At 43.0% G+C, this 20,732-nt stretch overlaps 1 protein-coding gene across 2 annotated transcripts in view; it reads right to left on the bottom strand.

The window, feature by feature from the left end:
* AIDA (axin interactor, dorsalization associated) overlaps positions 1 to 20,732 on the bottom strand; it is a 51,145-nt gene that overhangs the window by 7,135 nt on the left and 23,278 nt on the right. Inside the window, exons 4-8 of one of the 2 annotated variants that reach the window (XM_037895673.2) lie at positions 20,465 to 20,519; positions 6,655 to 6,718; positions 6,058 to 6,164; positions 3,514 to 3,525; positions 408 to 530 (exon numbers count right to left, since the gene is read on the bottom strand). In XM_037895673.2, coding sequence (XP_037751601.1) covers positions 408 to 530; positions 3,514 to 3,525; positions 6,058 to 6,164; positions 6,655 to 6,718; positions 20,465 to 20,519 — 361 coding nt within the window. The remainder of the gene's footprint in view (positions 1 to 407; positions 531 to 3,513; positions 3,526 to 6,057; positions 6,165 to 6,654; positions 6,719 to 20,464; positions 20,520 to 20,732) is intronic. The other variant, XM_037895674.2, reaches the window with a different exon arrangement.

The following is a 20,732-nucleotide window of genomic DNA, read 5'->3' as shown; positions in this document are numbered from 1 at the left end:
CAGCCCGAGTTTGAACATCAACATTGCAATTAAACAGTCCTGCAAGCCTGATTCAGCTGGCAAGGGCCAGCCATAGGTGTCTAATTGTACAGTAGCATACCCAGAGAAGCAGGGGTCTGAATGTTTAATATATTCACAGGAATCAAGAGAGCAGAGGAAGGGTCATATCCACTTGTTTTGGTTGATGGATGGTGGAGGAGATGCAGGACCCTACCCAGAAGCAAAATCAGAATCTTCTCATCCTTGACTAAGATAACTGCCTCGTAAAGCCACAAAACGATTGTACAGAGAGAGGCGCTCTGAGAGGCCCTTCACTGTATGGGGAAGAGGGAGCCTATTTCCCTGAAACACATACGTCCCTTCACAGAGAGCAGAAGTCAGAACACAGCAGAAACAGCAATACTTACCCTTTACACTAACTGTGATATAAGGATCAATGCACTGCCCAGCATCTTTCAGACCAATTTTCTCTATTCTGATAGTGAGTAACGTCATCCCGGGTTCCGACGGCAACCTGGGTAATAAAGTACCTGGCAACAGAGAGCAAGCCAAAACATTAACCCTTTGGGACTCTTACAGCTAGGGCCCTACTTCAGTCCTTCCCCCATTTGCACTGCTCACGGAAGCCTTTGTTCACCACAACGTACAATGGACAATGAGAAGGGATAGGGATTAGTCCTAAGGCCAAGGATTTGTAGCCTGATGACACACACAGTTATCTAACACCAACAGATCTCAAAGTGGTTTACACATTTATAGGGTGCAAAGAAAGTCACCAGCTCTGAAGTGGAGAGTGGCAAGTCAGTGCATAACATATTAAATAACACTGAGAGAGATGGGGTAAGCATCTGTTTACAGGAAGTGCTGTGGGATCTTTAATGTCAAGCAGAGCAGACAGGACCTTTGGTTTTCAGGTCTCTGATTTGCATGCATTGTAAATTGCGATAGAATTCCATTTCTATAGCTCTTAAGGGCTGAGACCACCCTGCTAGGATTAGAACTTGTGGTTGCAGGGTGTCCAGGCATCCATCCACCAGCTTCATGCTGATCATTTACAATTAGTAAAAGAGAGGGGAGCAATAGAAAAGGGACTGTTGCACTGGTATGAACCCCACCACCTAGTGAGATAAGAGAAATACCAGATCAGCAAGGTTCTTCTAGAGCAGTGTTTCTCAATGACCAGTCCGTGGACCAGCGTTGGTCCCGGAGATTTCCCTGACACAGTTTAAGGAGGCAGCAAGCTGGTTCCTGGTATCAAAAAGGTTGAGAAACACTGGTCTAGAGTATTTAGCATCTATTGGCATTAGACATCAAAAGGCAGCAGCATAAAAAAATAAAAAAGCATTTGCCAGAACTGAGAGAATGTGAGGGATGCCAAGTCATTTCCAACTAAACATTAAGAAAATCAAAGATGTTCTTATGCTAAGATACAGACTGATATTAATGGCAACATGGGTCAGATCAATGGTCCATCTAACCTAGTATCCTGTCTTCTGACAATGGTCAATGCCCAGCTCCTTACCCCTGAAGCACCTAACAAGGCAATTATCGAGTGACCCTGTTGTCCAAGAAGTCAAATACCCTTGAAATCAACTATAGAATATTTCCTTCATGCTGATTTCAGACAAAGCTGGGAGGTTTTAAGACAGAATCTGGTGTTAGTGGTGCTAGATTCACAAACAATGTAAGAGAAAGTAATCAAACTCATGAGCAAGTCTGATGTAAAGCCTTGTTTTTGATTGCAAGTTTTATGACTCCAGAAATGAAAAGAAATAATTTCCCTTGGCAAATGGAATCAGTCATCCCCTCCACATGTTTAAGTTTTCTTTACTACATTATGACAGAGACACAGGCTTCAAAATAAAGGACCAAATATTCTGCCCATAGAACTGCACCCCCAGCAACCAGGACTTCTATAGGGGTTGTCTGACTACTCCCACCACCTCATTGGGGTCGTTAACAAGGTTGGAACCCAGAAGCTTCAGTAACAAAAGCATGAGTCTGTATGGCCTCAGTTGACAGCTGTAATGACTTATGGCTTCTATACACCAGCCACCACAGGGGACCACATCTCACAGCAGAGTGGGTCATAGCTCCACTCAAGACAGGATTTGGCCCCCAGCATTTAATGTTGATGGGACAAAGACTGCTAACTGTAGAGTTGGGAACAGATGACTACAAGCTAAAGACTGAATTGGATAGTCCACAATACCAATGAAAACAGGCACCTTTCATGTTGGGGAAAATTGCTGACACATCCTGCTTCAACACAGAGCCCTTTCTCTGGCACTGTGGTTAGCCATGGGTTTTCCTCCCATGTTTATTAGACATACTTAAAATGAGGGCTTGTATCTCAACCAGCCCTTTCCTGTGCTCCCTACATGCTTGTAGGTGTGCCCTGCCTATCCTGTATCAAACACAAAAATGAAGGAGGCATGCCAAAGCCATCTCCAAAGAGCAAGGAATCCAGCCAGGGGCAATAATATAAAACCTGTGATTTCAAGTCTTCGCCAGCTATTGCTTGGGAGGACAGAGGGTTTTTGTTACCAGTGGGATATTTAATAAGTAAAAAAAGCACTTTAGGAAGGGGGCAGACTTGGGCCTTTTCCTTGGGTTTGTTTTAAGAATTTTATTTTTTTCCCCATGTTAATTTACTAATCCTGGAGGGTGCTGGATTGACTGTGTGAAGTCCCTTATTTGCTCATAGGGTAGATGATAAGGAATAGCGATTTAAGCTTCCATCAGATGTCCCTCTCCACCTCCTGGGTCTCTAAGGCAGCCCAGGTCTCCTTACCATTTTAATCCCTAGCACCTCTAAGACCACTTAAGAATGTGACAGTTATGTATGTCCATGTCATACAAGCCACCATGTGTGTGCCTCAGGATTTGGATTGATCCATCTCACACAGGCACCATCAGTTGGTAGCAACCTTTGAAAAGAATTCGATCCTGTGGTCTAGTGGAGAAAAGACTAGACATGAGAATGCCAGTCCCTCCCTCCAGGGGTCTGTCAGTTTTTAACTGTCTTGAGTGAAACTATCCAGGAGATAAACTTCAGTCACTTTAGCCTAAGCGACAGGGAACCCTACTTATTTCCATGCAGGACACAGAACACACTGGGGTAACATGCAAGAATGAAATAGTGTATTTGTGAGGTCACTTTGTAGCCCAACTTCAGCCACAAAGCATTTCCGATTAGCAATGCAAAGCCAGCTAGGCATGCACCCCATTGAAAGAAACCCAGCTATACATGCAACCAGCAATGCTGCTAGACAGAGAACAAGAGAAATCAAGACAAGGAAAACAAGCAAGTTTCTAGAGAGACATCTAAGGTGCTACACTAAAACGTGATCCTTCCTTTCTCTGTAGCTGCAAGTCAGCTCACCGGTTACTTATACACAGAGAAGCCCTCAATTCTTTCACTACAAAAACAATTATACTTTGACACTTGGAATTAAGACATAAATGAAAGATGCCACAGCAATGACTATACGCATTAAAATGTTATCATACCTTCAATGACTCCTGAGTTAGATGAATGGTTTAGCATGTGATAACATGATGAAGCCGTGCATGCAGAAGACAAGACCATGGACAATTAGACAATACAGTAATCTAATGTGAATTAAAAGCATACAGAAGCAAAGTCTATAAGTGAAGAAAGTACAACGTAACCAACTGAATCAATTAGGACAGTCTGTTGCTTAGATTCATAAGCCTCAAGTCATGAATAGTGAATAGTTTATTTTATTTTTAATTTAGTTTGAGCCACAGAAAAGTGACAAGCCAACATCCAAGGTTAAGTAATTACACCACACAAATATTCCTGCATGAAAGGCAAAAGAAACCCGGATTGTGCCAAGTGGCAAGACAATTCAAAGCCGTTAGATTGTTTGCATTAAGGCTGACTTCCTTTTTGAAGGCAACATCAAACTAAGTGAAAGGCAGGGTGTGCAATTCATGCCGCAAGTTGGGCAACAAACTAAATGTGTTAATACTAAGTTTACAGGGTGCCCTTACCTACTCTTGAAGGGTGGTCCTATCCCGAAAAGTGATTCTGTAAGAATGGCTCTGTGGGGCCCAATGTGTATTATTTCACTCTGATTTTATATCTAGTGTGCTAGGTTTACCAATAAATGTGTCTTTTCTAACAGTCAACCCTGCAAACCCAATTTAGCTTCTACGTCAAGCTGGGTTCTTCCCTTCTTGCACATCACCTGTACTAAAGGTTCTACAGGTTCCTAATTAGTGGCACCTGCGCAGCTCCACTGCCTTCAGTGGGGTTGCAGAGGTGTATTTGATTGCAGCTTAGTAACTGTGTTGTTTATGAGGCTCAAGGAGGAACAGAATCCTGCTCATTCTCTCATCCCTGCAGAGCCAAGACATCTAAAAAGGAACTAAAAGCAGTAAACACAATTCTGTAACAACAATCAGCAGATCTGTGACCACACCCCGGGAGTCCATCTGCTCAGTAAGAAGGTACCATGTGTACCTCATTACTTTTCAGAACAGAGCTGTGTTCTGTTCATGTGAACTGAATGCTTCTTTAAGAAGTGGTGGGTTCAGAGCTCTGTGCATTTACCCTCAGAACAGGTGTACCACTGGGAGGCCAGTGCAAGCTTCTCCACACTGCTCTGCCATTGTACCTTCACCGACTCTGAAAGGAAGATGCCACCTCTTGGAATGAGATGTTAATTCAGTCTCTGTGGCTCATTCTTGGTGTCTAACATTGGCATCAATGTATTTTTAATTGTGGTAGTTCTGAACTGTAAAAGACCTGTGAATTGAACTGGAGGCCTCAACCCAATTCTTACCAAGCATCACCCACTATATGGTGGTATTTTTCAATTGCTGCCAATATGGGCAGGACTCAAAATAGGTGACCTAAATGCAATATGGTTGCACATTTCTCTGAGTTGCCCAGGGCCCTTCCAACTCTTTACCTACTTTAAGCATTTTAAGTAGCCAGTATGTTGAATGTTAGACACCCTGTTTTATTTAAGCATCTCCCTCTACCCCAAACCACTGTAGCAATTTTGCTTCTTACTAAAGTAAGATCATTTGGCTACAAAAGTAGTCCCCTTACTATGTGTAGGATTTAATCCTTAGCATTCACTAAGAATATCTTCAACTACAATTTGTCATGTTACTTCTCATTAATAGAACTTCAGAGGTGACAAACACCAAAGACAACACAGACGTACAGCCATACCGAGGGGAAGACAAAAGCAATACCCTGGGAGATGCTTATTTAAAACTGACAGAACTCATATTTACACAGTTTCTCATGATAACAGCAAGACAACACCATTCAGAAATTGCAGTTATATACTATACCACAAAGCTAGTAATGTGTAGTCTGCACACTGGCATTAAGATTTCATACTTATACTAAATCAGCAGTTGCATATATGAATCATTTATATTATAGCGTATATGCACAGATGAATAGAGTCCCTGCCCCAATTATGTTGCCTACAATTCTAGTACCAAATTTTTTCCCCCTTCCCAGAACTTAAATTTGGTAATTTGCTCTGAAGAAATGAGGAGAAACAATAAGGAGGTCAAAATCCCTCTGATTCTAATTTTCCACTCTCTTATCCCCATGAATCTTCAACAGACAAAAATGTAATTAACAAGGTGTGTCCTCACTAGGACCTGTAGATGTATCAACTGCTCCACATGCTTTCATATGGACAGTGATTTATCCTTTGGATAGCAAAACCAAAGCAACACCCCACAATAGTTTAATTCAAACTAGTATCTCTCACAAACGATTCACCATGAAAGCAAGACAGAAAATACCCAGCTATACTTTCCATCTCCTCACTGAAGGGACAAATATGGCTCTCACTGATTAACTCCATCTGGTTCAGCCACTAGTCCAAGATTTCTATGAGATATGTATTGCTTTGGTGTCTAACCATTCGAGAAGTTCTGTTGAAGATGATCCACGAGTGACTGGAAATGGCTTCCCCTTACAACAGCTTCTAAATACGTCCCACGTCCCTTCCTTGGTGTATGAAATATTTCAGATGATGAAGCTGGTCACCCTACCTGGAACTCTGGCAGGAAAAGAATCTGGAGACCCTGCTCCAGCTCCACCGTCCTCATCATCTTCCTCAAATTCCAAGTTCTCCTCTTCTCCAGGTGCTAAAATCTTCCTGTAAGACAAAACCTAGTGACTTATCTTAAAATAAAGTTTACGATTGGAAAAAAGTCACCAACTCCCAGGTTTAGCGCAGAAGCAACACATTGTCCCAAGACACACACTTAGCACTTTTGATCATCTGAATCCTATACGCACTAACCAAATTGAGCCTGCAAAGCTAGCATACAAATTAGACAGACAGAGATTATGGGCCAAATTTGAGTGGACTCTAAATTTGGATACCAAGGGCCTGATTTTTCCACTAATTTCAAGTGACATTGAATGTTTAACAAATCTGAGGCACGAAAAAAGGCTATGGGCATCTAAAGTTTAGGTACCCCAAAATAAGACACTGCTTTAAAAAAAATTGTCTTACCAAAGCAACATGGCAAGTATGCGACCCAATGAGTTCATGTCTCCCACTTTTTTGCTCTAACCACTAGACCATGCTGCCTTTCATACCAATTCAGTTTTTACATGTACAAATCCACAATTTTCCTTACCTGAGTGGGACAGGCTGAACATCAAAGGGGAATTCTTTATTATAGGTGAGGATATTCTTTAAGACTATAAAGAAAAAAAAAAAGCAGACTTCATTTGCTAAGAAAACCAAGTTTACAAAAACAAAACAAAAACAACCTACCCTGCACAACTTAATGGTGCTGTCTGTGTCCATTCTCATGGTGGCCTTGTGACAGATACATCAAAATGCACCAAAGAGCCAGTGACAGTACAACTAGAATTACATCATCACAATAATGGTCGCTCCCACGGAATAGCTTAGCTCAAGATGATACAGCTACCCAGAAAGGCGAGGGTTTAGCCACATTTACATTGTCAGAAGTATGAAGAAAAACAATGAGCCTTAGTGTAGTGGGAACAATCCAGGGACAATAACTTTGGTACTGGCAAGCCTTGGCAGGAGTTCTCAGATGTTAGCATTACAAGCATCAGCTCCAATCAGATTGACAATTCCCCAGAACTGACATTCCTTAATACACACCTAGGATACATTTATAGCAAATACAGATTTATAGCAAATACATCTAGAACAGGTACTATTAAAGTCTGACTGTAGTGCTGTTGAAGTGTAATTTGGTTGAGACTTCCTAACCCACGTAGGCATACAAGGCAGGCTAACATGAAGAGCCAGGAAAATTCAGAGCAGGGCAAAGATTAATATGAGACCCTTAGGAAACCAGTGGATATTGAAGGCTGTAGCTGCTCCCAGGAAAGTAGCAGCAAATTTGCAGCTCTGCGCTTAGTACAGGAAACTTACCCATTTCAATTACGGGGTCTTATTCTCTCTTTCACATGCATTTCTTTTTTAAACCAGTGGATTCAAAAACTGAAAGTGGGATTTTCAGAAGCACCTCAGCTGGGGACCAACCTCCCTTCAGCACTTTTGAAAACTCCAGCCTCCGATGTTATCATCCGAAAACCCAGATGAAACTCCCCAATTTAAATCTGTCAGTTTGTATGGCGGGGGTCCAGTTCAGGAGCAAGCCAAACTGGTTCCAAAGGCACAAATGGCAGTTAGGTGCCTAACAGCTAATGACTTTCCATGTGTCTTGGGTGCCTAATTGCTCTTTGTGCTTCTGAAATTCTCCCCCTAAATCTACATTCCAGCCAAAAAACTATGTTAAGGGTGTAAAGTCAAGCATTCAAAAATTAGGAAGTGCCAGAGTTACGGTTGCATATGCAACCTTAATTTGGCCTGCTTGACTGTATAGGTCACAGGGTAACCGGCACCTGTAACTGAAGTAGGTCCACCTCCAGTGTGTCAGAGCATTTGGTCACTTAAGAGGGTAGGGCAGCACCTGGGACTATAGAGGGAATTCCAGTGAGGGAGGACTGGCTGTAAGAACAGAAGTGGCTGAGAGTTACAAAGCAGGAGTAGCAGGACTGCCAGAGTCCCCTGGGAGAGAAGGCAGTGAGACCAGAGATGTGAAGGATGAGCTGAGGAATAGTTTTCTGGTCGATTGGTTAAGTATAGACAATTAAAAAAACTCTTAAGAGACTGTGGGAGTGGCAGTGAGTCCTTCAGAAACTGGGGAGAAGCCCTGTCTTGTGACAGTATACATTATGATACAGTCTTTACTTAAATGGCCACGTACTATTTCCTTCCACAGCACCCCTGCCTCATTCTGTACACAGAATGGATGGTGCTCATGGAACGGGTAGCTAGTCAATATTTATCCTCATCTGTCACCGTGCACACCATCCAAACCCTACAGTACATAAGGAACTATTCATTACTCATGGGGTTTTCTATGATGTTTTTGTCACATCTTTGTTCTTCATAAATATCAGTGATTTAATCTTCACAACACCCCTATGAGGTGGGATTTATTATACCAATTTTACACTTGGGCAACTGAAGCACAGAACTTAAAACCAATTTAAGAAGCCTAGGGCTTGATTTTTAAGAGCATTTGGCATTTTATAACATTTTATATGTTCAGAGCCCAGCTCCCACTGACCTCAGTTGCAGCTGTGACTACTCAGCACATCTGCAAATCAAACCCCGGGTATCTCAAGATAGATACCCAGTAAACCCCTCCCTACAGCCCCAGTTCCCTTCCTCCACCCCCACTCCCCAGCTGCTGCCCCTGCTGGGTTCCTGTGCCCATCATCCACCACATTCTTCACCCCCATATCATTTGATTTGGGTCAGGCAGCTTCCTCCTCCATGCTGCCTGGGTACTGGTGGGAGGGAGTACAGGTGGGATGCTCCTGCTCTCAGCTCCTTTGCCTGATACCACTACAGCCTGTGGAAGTGGGGAGAAAATTGCCAGGAATGTCCTGCTTGGTCCTTCTGAGTGGATGACACATGTGCAGTCTGGTCACAGATATGAGCTGTGAGAGGATGGAGAAAGCCCCGAGTACAGACCAAATCTTCAGAGAACTTAGCTGCCAAATTCCAATAAGTCTAATGAGCATGTGCTAACTCCAAAATTTCAGAAGCTCATAACCTGCCAAAATTCGGGCAAATTTTCGTGGGAACCACAGAGGGCACCAGGGTGACATCCCTTCACCAATCAAAGAATGGAAGTAACAGAGTTTGCCAACTAAACAACTGTAAGAATTTTACTCTGGCATAACATTTTTCTCAAACCTATTCTACATAATTGCAGTAGAAGAACCTATTTACAACAATACCTGAATGCCTTCAGCAACATAATTGACATCTGTCATGTGTGTGTTCTTCATGCATTCTCTCATCCTCCCCCCAAGAAGAGAAGTGTGGCTGCAGGGGAGCGTTTTGATTTGGGGAATATTTTTTAAATGTACATATTGCTATGCATTTATTAGAGAAGACTAGGTCAAAGTGCACCTTTACCTTAAGTGGAAGGTAGTGAGGTGTGTCATGGTCCTTGCTCCTGTTGGAGTTCACTCCACAGTCTCCATCCTCAAGGAAAGCTCCATCTCCTGGAAGTGAGCTTTATTCTTATGGTAGGAAGTTCCACTTTACCCAAGGATCAGAGCTGATGACCAGAGTCTGTATCCTGGAGCTTTAGGTGATATTTTAGATACCCTGGGCTCAGGCCACTCAGGCCTTGAAGATAAGGACTGAAACCTTGAACTTTATTTGACATTCTCTGGCATTCACTGATGCAGCCACTGCCACTTCTAAAATGTCAGACTGCCTACAGGAAATTAACTCTTGGCTGAAGAGCAGCTGGCTCAAGAGGGATTACTGTAAATCATTTTATCAGAAGCTGAATGTGAAACTGACTCACAGCATCCATATGGTACAGAATGTAGCTGCCCCGATTCGCCACGGCTCAGGCTTCCGTAAGCATATCACGCTTGAGCTAAGCTCCCTCCCCAGCTCCCAGTTGGCATCCAGTGTCAGTTTAGGGCCTTGGTCCTAATTTTCAAGGCAATTAATGGATCAAGCTCCACCTACATCAATGACCAAACTTTGATCTGTGAACCCCCATGACAGCTGCGCTCCTCCGGGACAATTCAGATCACAAAGACCAAGATGAATCATGAGAGCTCAGACAAGCATTCTCTGTGAAGGGACCCAGCTCTGGGACAAACTTCCAGAGGAGACCCAGGGAATCCCAAGTCTGACCCTGTCAGGGTTCCCTCCCCACTCTGAACTCTGGGGTACAGATGTGGTGACCCGCATGAAAGACCCCATGAGCTTATTTCTACCAGCTTAGGTTAAAACTTCCCCAAGGCACAAATCTCTTCTTGTCCTTGGATGGTATTCACTGCCACCACCAAGTGAGTTAGACAAAGATTCAAGGAAAAGAACCACTTGGAGTTCCTGTTCCCCAAAATATTCCCCCCAAGCCCCTTCACCCTCTTTCCTGGGGAGGCTTGAGAATAATATCCTCACCAATTGGTACAGTTGAGCACAGACCAAATCCCTGGGTTTTAGGACACTAAAAACCAGATTCTTAAAAAAAACCCCAGAACTTTACTATAAAGAAAAAAAAATTAAAAGAAGCACCTCTGTAAAATCAGGATGGAAGGTAATTTTACAGGGTAATCAGATTCAAAACACAGAGGATTCCCCTCTAGGCAAAACTTTAAAGTTACAAAAAAAAAAAAAAAAAAAGGGATAAACCTCCCTCTAAGCACAGGGAAAATTCACAAGCTAAAACAAAAGATACATCTGATGAAGTGAGCTGTAGCTCACGAAAGCTTATGCTCAAATAAATTGGTTCGTCCCTAAGGTGCCACAAGTACTTCCTTTTTTTAAAAGATACTCTAACGCACTTCCTTGCTATTACTTACTATTTCTGTAATTTTAGATGCATCGTTCAGTAGGAGCTGGATTACTTGCTTGGTCTCTCTCTGTCTCCTGAGAGTACACACACAGAGCACAAAAACAAAGCCTCCCCCACCAGCCCCATTTGAAAATATCTTCTTTCCCCATTGGTCCTTCTGATCAGGTGACAACTAGGTTAGTTGAACTGATTAACCCCTTACAGGTAAGGGGATTCTGTACCTCTGGCCAAGAGGGATTTTATATTACTGCATACATAAAGGTGGTTACCCTTCCCTTCATGTTTATGACAGACCCTCTTTAGAAAGTGGTGAAAAGCCTTCTTCTTTGAGAAAGCCTTTACACCATACGCAGTGCTTAATTTGGCAGGGCTTGCTAGGGCTGGGTCCCAGCACCTCTGGGCTTAGCAGTTCATAGCCCCAGCACCTCTAGCGCTGCATCAGTTATGAATGTAAAAAAATTGCTCGAGCGCCGGCACCTCTTTCATTACAAATTAAGCACTGACCATACATGATACTCACTTCGAATACCCCTTCTATGACACACTAGCCTTTCTTTTTGAAGTCTGCTCACTTATTCACTAATTTGAAAATTCAACCAACCAGTTTCCCAGTCACGGATTTAAGTGAGTGAGGTTCGTCTGTAATTATTCACATTTGCCTTGAATTCTTTTTAAAAGGGATATTCTATGATCACCGAGGACTTGCCCATTTGCAAATTAGGGTTAGTATTGTTCCAGCCTTTTTTAGGAGGCCTGCTACTGAACTATTAAAAAACCCCAAACATTTTGCTTTCAATACTAACAGCATAGAGGGCTTTAAAAACATTGTACACCTAAACTTAGGCCCAGAATGAAGTTGTGTAGTATAACATTTTTGCAAAACCTGATAATTGTTTAATACTCTTAAATGTTCAATGGAAAGAATAATTTGGATTTTGTATATTTAACCTGAAACTCTCAATTTTACTGACATTATCTACCTAGGTGAGGATAACTGCCTCATCATCACAGTAGCTGAGTACCTCAGACACTAATGAATTCATCCTAACTCACCCTTGTGAGTAAAGTGGGTATCACCATTTTGCAGATAAGGAACTGAGGAACAGTGAGATTAGGAGATTTGCCCACAGTTCCACAGGGAATCTGTGGCAGGCTAAGAAGTGTACCCAGATCTCTGGAGCCTCACTCCAGTGCCTTAATACCTGAAAGGTCAGTAAGGGAGATATAGCTATTGCTTCTTGGAAGGAAAGCAGTTTTTAATAGCACACAAACACTACAAACATTTTGGGTGAGGGACAGAAGAGGTTTTCATGAATTTCAAAATTCCCCTGCAGTGCTGGAAAACATAGCTAAGCAGTAATATGTATGAGACACTGAAAGTGAAACCATCCAAGTTTAGTGAATTGCAAGAGGGAACACAGCCTAAAGACAGAAAGAAACTTGATCAGACTTTTATATTAACCCAGTATCAGAAAAAAAGTTTACACTTAATTTTTCATGTATAAGCAGCATTAGATTCTTCTCTGTTCTCAGAGAGAAACAGACGTGTTACTATGAATACACAACACTCTGAAAGACTTATTCAGTAATTCACCTTTATTGCCACTGGAGGACAGACAACAGTTATCAGTTGTAAATAGAAAAAAATTATAGCTCTGACAGGATAACAACTTCAGATATCATCATGTACTATGCTATATGGGTAAAATGTAAGCAAAATAACTGAAATAAAGTTAGAAACAGCATATGACTTCACAGGCAAAATGTGTAATTTAATATCTTAAACATGTTTCTCATGACAGAGCCTTTTTAACAAGATACCACAATATTTTCTGTCTTTAAATTAAATTACTACATTTAATTTGTCTGTTCTACATTTCAGGTGAGATTCTTACTTGATGTTGCTCCACTGATTTGAGCTACAGTGATTTACATCAGCTGAAAACTGTGTCAAACACCCACTAATGGTGGGATTTTTGAAAGCATCCAGGGAAGTTAGAAACACAAAGCCCATTGAAAGTGATTTATGCTCCTAACTTTAACAGGCAATTTTGAAAATCTCACTATAAATCTTTTACACAGCATTCTTTTGGACTGTTGTAGAATGCTGAAGAGGGGATTTTCAAAGACATTCAGCATTGGCCTAACTACTTGCCAATGCTGAATGCATTTGAAAACCTCAGTATTGCTCCATGCTTACAATTAAATGTGTAGATCATGTCACAGCAAACGGATTAACGTACAGATGGCAATAACTTTGTATAATGCTATGCAAGCTTAACAGAAATCCATCAAAATGCACCGTGCCATCTGAGGACCTGATATGTCTGGAGTAATCGGCTTTGCTCATTATTCATTGCTGTAGGTAAAATGTGGGCAGTACTTTCCCCTCCCCTCCCCTCCCCTGAAGCTCCTTGTGTATTCTTCCCCGCATCCCTCACTTTGAGAGCTTCTGGTTTATAGAATATGCTGAGCAGAAAGCTAAACAAAATATTAATACACTAACTTCACAAATGATCACACTGACAACAAAAGACTTGAAGGGAGAATACTTGCCCTTTAAGGCCAGAAGGGGAAGTCTGAGAGGCCAGGTTACCCTGTTCCAAGAATTCTGAAGCAGAGGAGGGCCTAGGAAATGGCAGAGGAAGGTGACAGAAGAGAGGATGTGGCCCTGGGGTGATAATGTCTGGGAAAACCCAGACTATTGTTTCTTTACATGTTCGGGATAGGGAGCCTTGTAGCACAGGGTCAGACAAAGCTCCCCTCTCTCAGCCACCCAGGATAAATTCTGCAAAAGAGGTCAACATATAATCTGCCTCTTTCCTTACACAGGGGGACACTCAGGGAAGGACTGTCTGACTGCTAAGCCTTCCCACTCACGGGAGAAGGGACTGAGGTGGTGTGACCTGGCCGCCAACTGGCAGAGAAAGGCTGGAAGACTGCACCCAACAGAGATGCCTGGGAGGAAAGGACTTTTGCTATGAAGGTTTGTTTGTGTTCAGTTTGGTTTTTGAAAAGACTTTGTGGCTGCCTGGGTGGAACCAGCTGAAGGAAATTTAAAGGGGCCAGCTCAGAGAAGCTGCCTGAAGGACTGCAGGCTGCTACAGACGCAAACACTGAAAGTACAATGGAGGTTATAATCAGTAGTTGATAAAACGTTTATTATTTTTGCAAATAGCTCGGAGAAATATATATTTCAGACCACAGTCTAATCCCAAATCTACTGTTGTGAATGCCAGGATGCCAGACAGGGGAGGTGGAGTATCAGAGACCAAAATATGGCCTTCCATTTCTAAGAATGGCATTTAGGCCCCAATTCAGGAAAGCTCTTTAAAGCATAACTTTAAGCACATGCTTAAGTACTTTCCTCAGTAAGGATGTTTTCCTCAATTAAGGTCTTAATAACCTGTCTCCACTGAAGCACAGGGACTTCAAATGCATTGTGCCCACTGCAAATTGTGCCCATAGAGATGGAGGCAGGATGGCCCAGTGGTCCAGGACTTGAGACCTGGGTTCAATTCCCTGCTCTGCCACAGACTTCATACATGGCCTTGGGCAAGTCACTTAGACTTAGGCACCTATGTCACTTTTCAAAATGAGACTTTGGCACCTAAACGCTGAGCAGAGCAATAGCCAAATATCTTTCCCTATCTCACAATGGTGTTGCAAGGACAAATACATTAAAGATTGTGAGGTGCTCACACACTACAGCAATGGGGGTCATATAAGAGAGAGAAACCTCAGCAGGAAAACTTGCTTTTATACCCTTCTTGGTCCCAAAGAAATACCCTGAAATATCCAGACTCCATATTTTCATCAGCAAAACTATGAAAAAGTTCTTTTGCTGCCCAAAACAATCATTTAAGTGATGCACAGTCTGATATCTGAGCAGAACGTCAGACAGCCACGTGACAATGCACCACCTTTGCTTTGTCTCATGACAATGACATCACATGATAATAATGAAATATCAGATCGGTCCAGTAGGAGATATGACTGAGAGGCATGATAGAGTAAGTGGCCTGGGCTTGCTAATTTTCACTCTTTTGGGGAAAAGGAAAAACGTATTTGCTTATGAAGGAAGCGTTAGAAGCTGACTGTCTTGTAGACATTCATGGTACTTTGCATGGCTGCAGATCCTCTGACTTCAAAGACAATGTCTGGTGTTAAGTCAATAGCCAATATTACCAGAAGGAGAATGGAGCAGACAAATTTGGTTTATTTCTGAAATGGAAAAATAACTTCTGAATTGAGAGATACTAACATTTTGTCTCAGTCATTACTGAAATAGACTTAGGACATAAGGGTTTGAGATTTACCTGACATCATAAAAACATAAGCATGGCCATACTGGGTCAGACCAATGGTCCATCTAGCCCAGTATCTGGTCTTCTGACTTTGGCCTGTGCCAAATGCTTCAGAGGGAAAGAATAGGGAAATTTATTGAGTGGATACATCCTACCATCCAGTCCAAGCCTCTGGCAGTCAAGACATTTAAGGACACCAGAGCATGTGGTTGCATCCCATTTTGTCTAACAACAACAGATGGACCTATCCTCCATTAACTTATCTAATTCTTTTTGGAACTCATTTATACTTTTGGCCGTCACACTGCCACCTGGCAATGATTTTCGCGAGCAGTCTGTGCATTGTGAGAAGAAATACTTCCTTATGTTTGTTTTAAAACTGCTGACTTAATTTCATTGGGTGACTTCTGGTTCTTGTGTTACGTGAAGAGCTAAATAAAACTCTTTATTCACCTTCTCCACACTATTCATGATTTTATAGAGTTCTATCATATCCCTGCTTAGTCATCTAAGTTGAACAGTCTCAGTCTTTTTAATCTCTCCTCATATGAAAGCTTTTCCATATCCCATCTCATAGAATCATAGAATATCAGGGTTGGAAGGGACCCCAGAAGGTCATCTAGTCCAACCCCCTGCTCAAAGCAGGACCAAGTCCCAGTTAAATCATCCCAGCCAGGGCTTGGTCAAGCCTGACCTTAAAAACCTGTAAGGAAGGAGATTCTACCACCTCCCTAGGTAACGCATTCCAGTGTTTCACCACCCTCTTAGTGAAAAAGTTTTTCCTAATATCCAATCTAAACCTCCCCCATTGCAACTTGAGACCATTACTCCTCGTTCTGTCATCTGCTACCATTGAGAACAGTCTAGAGCCATCCTCTTTGGAACCCCCTTTCAGGTAGTTGAAAGCAGCTATCAAATCCCCCCTCATTCTTCTCTTCTGCAGACTAAACAATCCCAGCTCCCTCAGCCTCTCCTCATAAGTCACGTGCTCTAGACCCCTAATCATTTTTGTTGCCCTTCGCTGGACTCTCTCCAATTTATCCACATCCTTCTTGTAGTGTGGGGCCCAAAACTGGACACAGTACTCCAGATGAGGCCTCACCAGTGTCGAATAGAGGGGAACGATCACGTCCCTCGATCTGCTCGCTATGCCCCTACTTATACATCCCAAAATGCCATTGGCCTTCTTGGCAACAAGGGCACACTGCTGACTCATATCCAGCTTCTCGTCTACTGTCACCCCTAGGTCCTTTTCCGCAGAACTGCTGCCTAGCCATTCGGTCCCTAGTCTGTAGCGGTGCATTGGATTCTTCCATCCTAAGTGCAGGACCCTGCACTTATCCTTATTGAACCTCATCAGATTTCTTTTGGCCCAATCCTCCAATTTGTCTAGGTCCTTCTGTATCCTATCCCTCCCCTCCAGCGTATCTACCACTCCTCCCAGTTTAGTATCATCCGCAAATTTGCTGAGAGTGCAATCCAAACCATCCTCCAGATCATTTATGAAGATATTGAACAAAACGGGCCCCAGGACCGACCCCTGGGGCACTCCACTTGACACCGGCTGCCAACTAGACATGGAGCCATTGATCACTACCCGTTGAGCCCGACAATCTAGCCAGCTTTCTACCCACCTTATAGTGCATTCATCCAGCCCATACTTCCTTAACTTGCTGACAAGAATGCTGTGGGAGACCGTGTCAAAAGCTTTGCTAAAGTCAAGAAACAATACATCCACTGCTTTCCCTTCATCCACAGAACCAGTAATCTCATCATAAAAGGCGATTAGATTAGTCAGGCATGACCTTCCCTTGGTGAATCCATGCTGACTGTTCCTGATCACTTTCCTCTCCTCTAAGTGCTTCAGGATTGATTCTTTGAGGACCTGCTCCATGATTTTTCCAGGGACCGAGGTGAGGCTGACTGGCCTGTAGTTCCCAGGATCCTCCTTCTTCCCTTTTTTAAAGATGGGCACTATATTAGCCTTTTTCCAGTCATCCGGGACTTCCCCCAATCACCATGAGTTTTCAAAGATAATGGCCAAGGGCTCTGCAATCACAGCCGCCAATTCCTTCAGCACTCTCGGATGCAATTCGTCCGGCCCCATGGACTTGTGCACGTCCAGCTTTTCTAAATAGTCCCTAACCACCTCTATCTCTACAGACGGCTGGCCATCTCTTCCCCATTTTGTGATGCCCAGCACAGCAGTCTGGGAGCTGACCTTGTTAGTGAAAACAGAGGCAAAAAAAGCATTGAGTACATTAGCTTTTTCCACATCCTCTGTCACTAGGTTGCCTCCCTCATTCAGTAAGGGGCCCACACTTTCCTTGGCTTTCTTCTTGTTGCCAACATACCTGAAGAAACCCTTCTTGTTACTCTTGACATCTCTTGCTAGCTGCAGCTCCAGGTGCGATTTGGCCCTCCTGATATCTTTCCTACATGCCCGAGCAATATTTTTATACTCTTCTCTGTACTTTTTCCAATTTTTACATATATTTTTTGAGACGGAGCAACCAGAACTGCAAGCAGTATTCAAGGGCCGTACAATGGATTTATATGGTGGCATCATGATATTTTCTGTCTTATTATTTACCCCTTTCCTAATGTTTCCTAAAATTCTGTTAGCTTTTTTGACTGTCATTGCACACTGAGTGGATGTTTTCAGAGAACTATCCACAATGATTCCAAAATCTCTTTATTAAGTGGTAACAGCTAATTTAGACCCCATCATTTGGTATGTATATATAATTGGAATTATGTTTTTCAACCTGCATTACTTTGCATTTATCAACATTCCATCTGCCATTTTTTTGACCAATTGCTAATTTTTTGAGATGCCCTTGTAAATCTTCACATTCAGCTTCGGACTTAACTATCTTGAGTAATTTTGTATCATCTGCAAAACTTAGTCTTCCCACTGTTCATTCCTTTTCCCCCAAAAAGAATATTTATGAATACATTGACCACCACTGGTACCAGTACAGATCTTTGAGGGATCCCACTATTTATCTCTCTGCCTTCTGAAAACTGACCATTTATTCCTAACCTTTGTTTCCTATATTTTAACCAATTACTGATCCATGAGAGGACCTTCCCTCTTACTCCATGACTGCCCACTTTGCTTAAGAGTCTTTGGTGAGGGACCTTCTCAAAGACTTTCTGAAAGTCCAAGTACACTATATCAACAAGATAATGCTTGTACATGTTTGACAACCCCCTTCAAAGATTTCTAATAGATTAGTGAGACAGGTTTTCCCTTTACAAAAGTTGTGTTGACTCTTCCCCAACACAATGTTCATCTAGGTGTCTGACAATTCTGTTTATTACCAGGCAAACTGTAACTATAGTAAAGTAGTTAGACTTCCTGACCTGTACTTACCAGGATCACCTCTGGAGCATTTGCTAACCACCAGTCAACTAGTACAGAAGCTGATTGAATTGATAGTTCTGCAATTTCATATCTGAGGTCTTTCAGAATCCTTAGTTGAATATCAAGTCCTGGTGTCTTATTACTGTTTAATTTACCAATTTATTCCAATACCTCCTCAACTGACACTTCAGTCTAGGACAATTCCTCAGATTTGCCACCTAAAAAGAATGTCTCAGGCATGGGAATCTCCCTCACATCCTCTACAGAGAAGACCAATCTAAATAATTCATTTAGCTTCTCTACAACAGATTTGTCTTCCTAGAGTGCTCCTTTAGCACCTCGATAATCCAGTGGCCCCACTGATTGTTTGGCAGGCTTCCTGCTTCTGATGTGGTTAAAAAAGTTTGCTGTTAGAATTTGAAGAGCAACTAGCAGAAGACCCCCCAAAAAAAAAAAAAATTAAATTTTTTTTTGGGCTTGCCTAACTTTACTTTTACACTTGACTTGCCATAGTTTATCTTCCTTCTATTTTCCTCAGTAGAATTTGACATTATTACAATACCACCACCAGTGTGTTGGGTAAGAGTTGATTTGGTATCCGAGTATATTCTGAATTATTTGCAGAGGCCTGGTGTATTTGGCACTGTACAGAGAAATACATGTTTCCTGCCCCACTGAGCTTACAACTGTAATACAATACCATTCAAAAAGATACATGCAGGTTGAAGATTCAACTAAGCAGTGTAGAATTTTTAAAATGCTTGTATTCTATACTGCAGTGGTTTTCAAACTGCGGGTCACAACCAAGTACTGGGCCGCAGAATGTAAGGCACTGGGTTGCGGCGGCTCTGGTCAGCACCACCGACTGGGCTGTTAAAAGTCCCATCGGCAGTGCTGCCCAGCTAAGGCAGGCTCGTTCCTACTAGTTCTGACACCACACTGCACCCCATAAGTGGCCAGCAGCAGGTCCAGCTCCTAGGCGGGGGGGGGGGGGGGGGGGGGGGGCGGCCACAGGGCTCCACGCACTGCCCCCGCCCCGAGCACAGGCTCTGCACTCCCATTGGCAGGGAAGCCAATGGGAGCTGAGGGGGGCTGTGCCTGCAGGCGAAAGCCACACGGAGTCGCTTGCATGCCTCCGCCTAGGAGCTGGACCTGCTGCTGGCCGCTTCCGGGATGCAGCGTGGTCTGCGGTGCCAGGACAGGCACGAAGCCTGCCTTAGCACCCCCGCTGCGCCACTGACCAGGAGCCGCCCGAGGTAAGCCTGTGCCCCAACCTTGCGCCCCAATCTCCTGCCCAGCTCTGATCCCCCCCACCAAACCCAGAGCCCCTTCCTGCACCCCAAACCCCTCATCCTAGAGCCTGCACCCCGAGCCCAGAGCCCCGACCCCCTCCCACACTCCAACCCCCTGCCCTAGCTCAGAGCCCCCTCCCATATTCTGAACCCCTCATTCCCAGCCCCAGCCCGCAGCCCTCACCCCAACTCTCTGCCCAGCCCTGAGCCCCTCCCACACCACAAATCCCTCATCCCCAGCTCCATTGTGTCGTGGGCATCAACAATTTTCTTCAACCAGAAAAAAAAGTTTGAAAACCATTGCTATACTGGATGGATTCTGCTGTGCTATAATACTATTAGCGACCCTAAAGAGCACTGTCCATTCAAGGGAGGACAAATTCCTAGACTACTGAAGTGTAAGGACATCCATATATAAATCAGCACTACACTAAAGCCTGGTTATTAAAGAATGTATGTGGTAGCAAACATTTGGAGGAATAACCTTACCAGCATTGCTGTCTACCCACATTTAGGCCAGTCAGCATTACTGTGGCTATCAGACTTTCCACTGTAATTATTAAAATCACCCACTTAAAATGTCAGATACTACTTACTTGGTTCTAGCTTCTTCAGATCCTCCAGCTTAAATTCCTCCTGCGACTGCGTGGACTAGATAGTTACAAAGGAAGATAGTATTAGGTTTCATTATGCACCGTCTGTTGCTATTTCAGAATGGGCATGCAGGATTGTTCCAGCTTTTAAATCAAAACCTTGTAGTCTTAACACATATTGTACACTAGACTATGTTTAAAGTCACAAAAAGCAAACAGAGCTTATATTTTAAAATTTTAAAAGCAAGATTTTTCTGCTATAATTTTGACA

Source organism: Chelonia mydas, chromosome 3 (assembly GCF_015237465.2).
Source record: "Chelonia mydas isolate rCheMyd1 chromosome 3, rCheMyd1.pri.v2, whole genome shotgun sequence".
NCBI classification, from domain to species: Eukaryota; Metazoa; Chordata; order Testudines; family Cheloniidae; genus Chelonia; species Chelonia mydas.
Note: the sequence above shows the minus strand (reverse complement) of the source record. Positions and strands in the feature narration are given on the sequence as shown.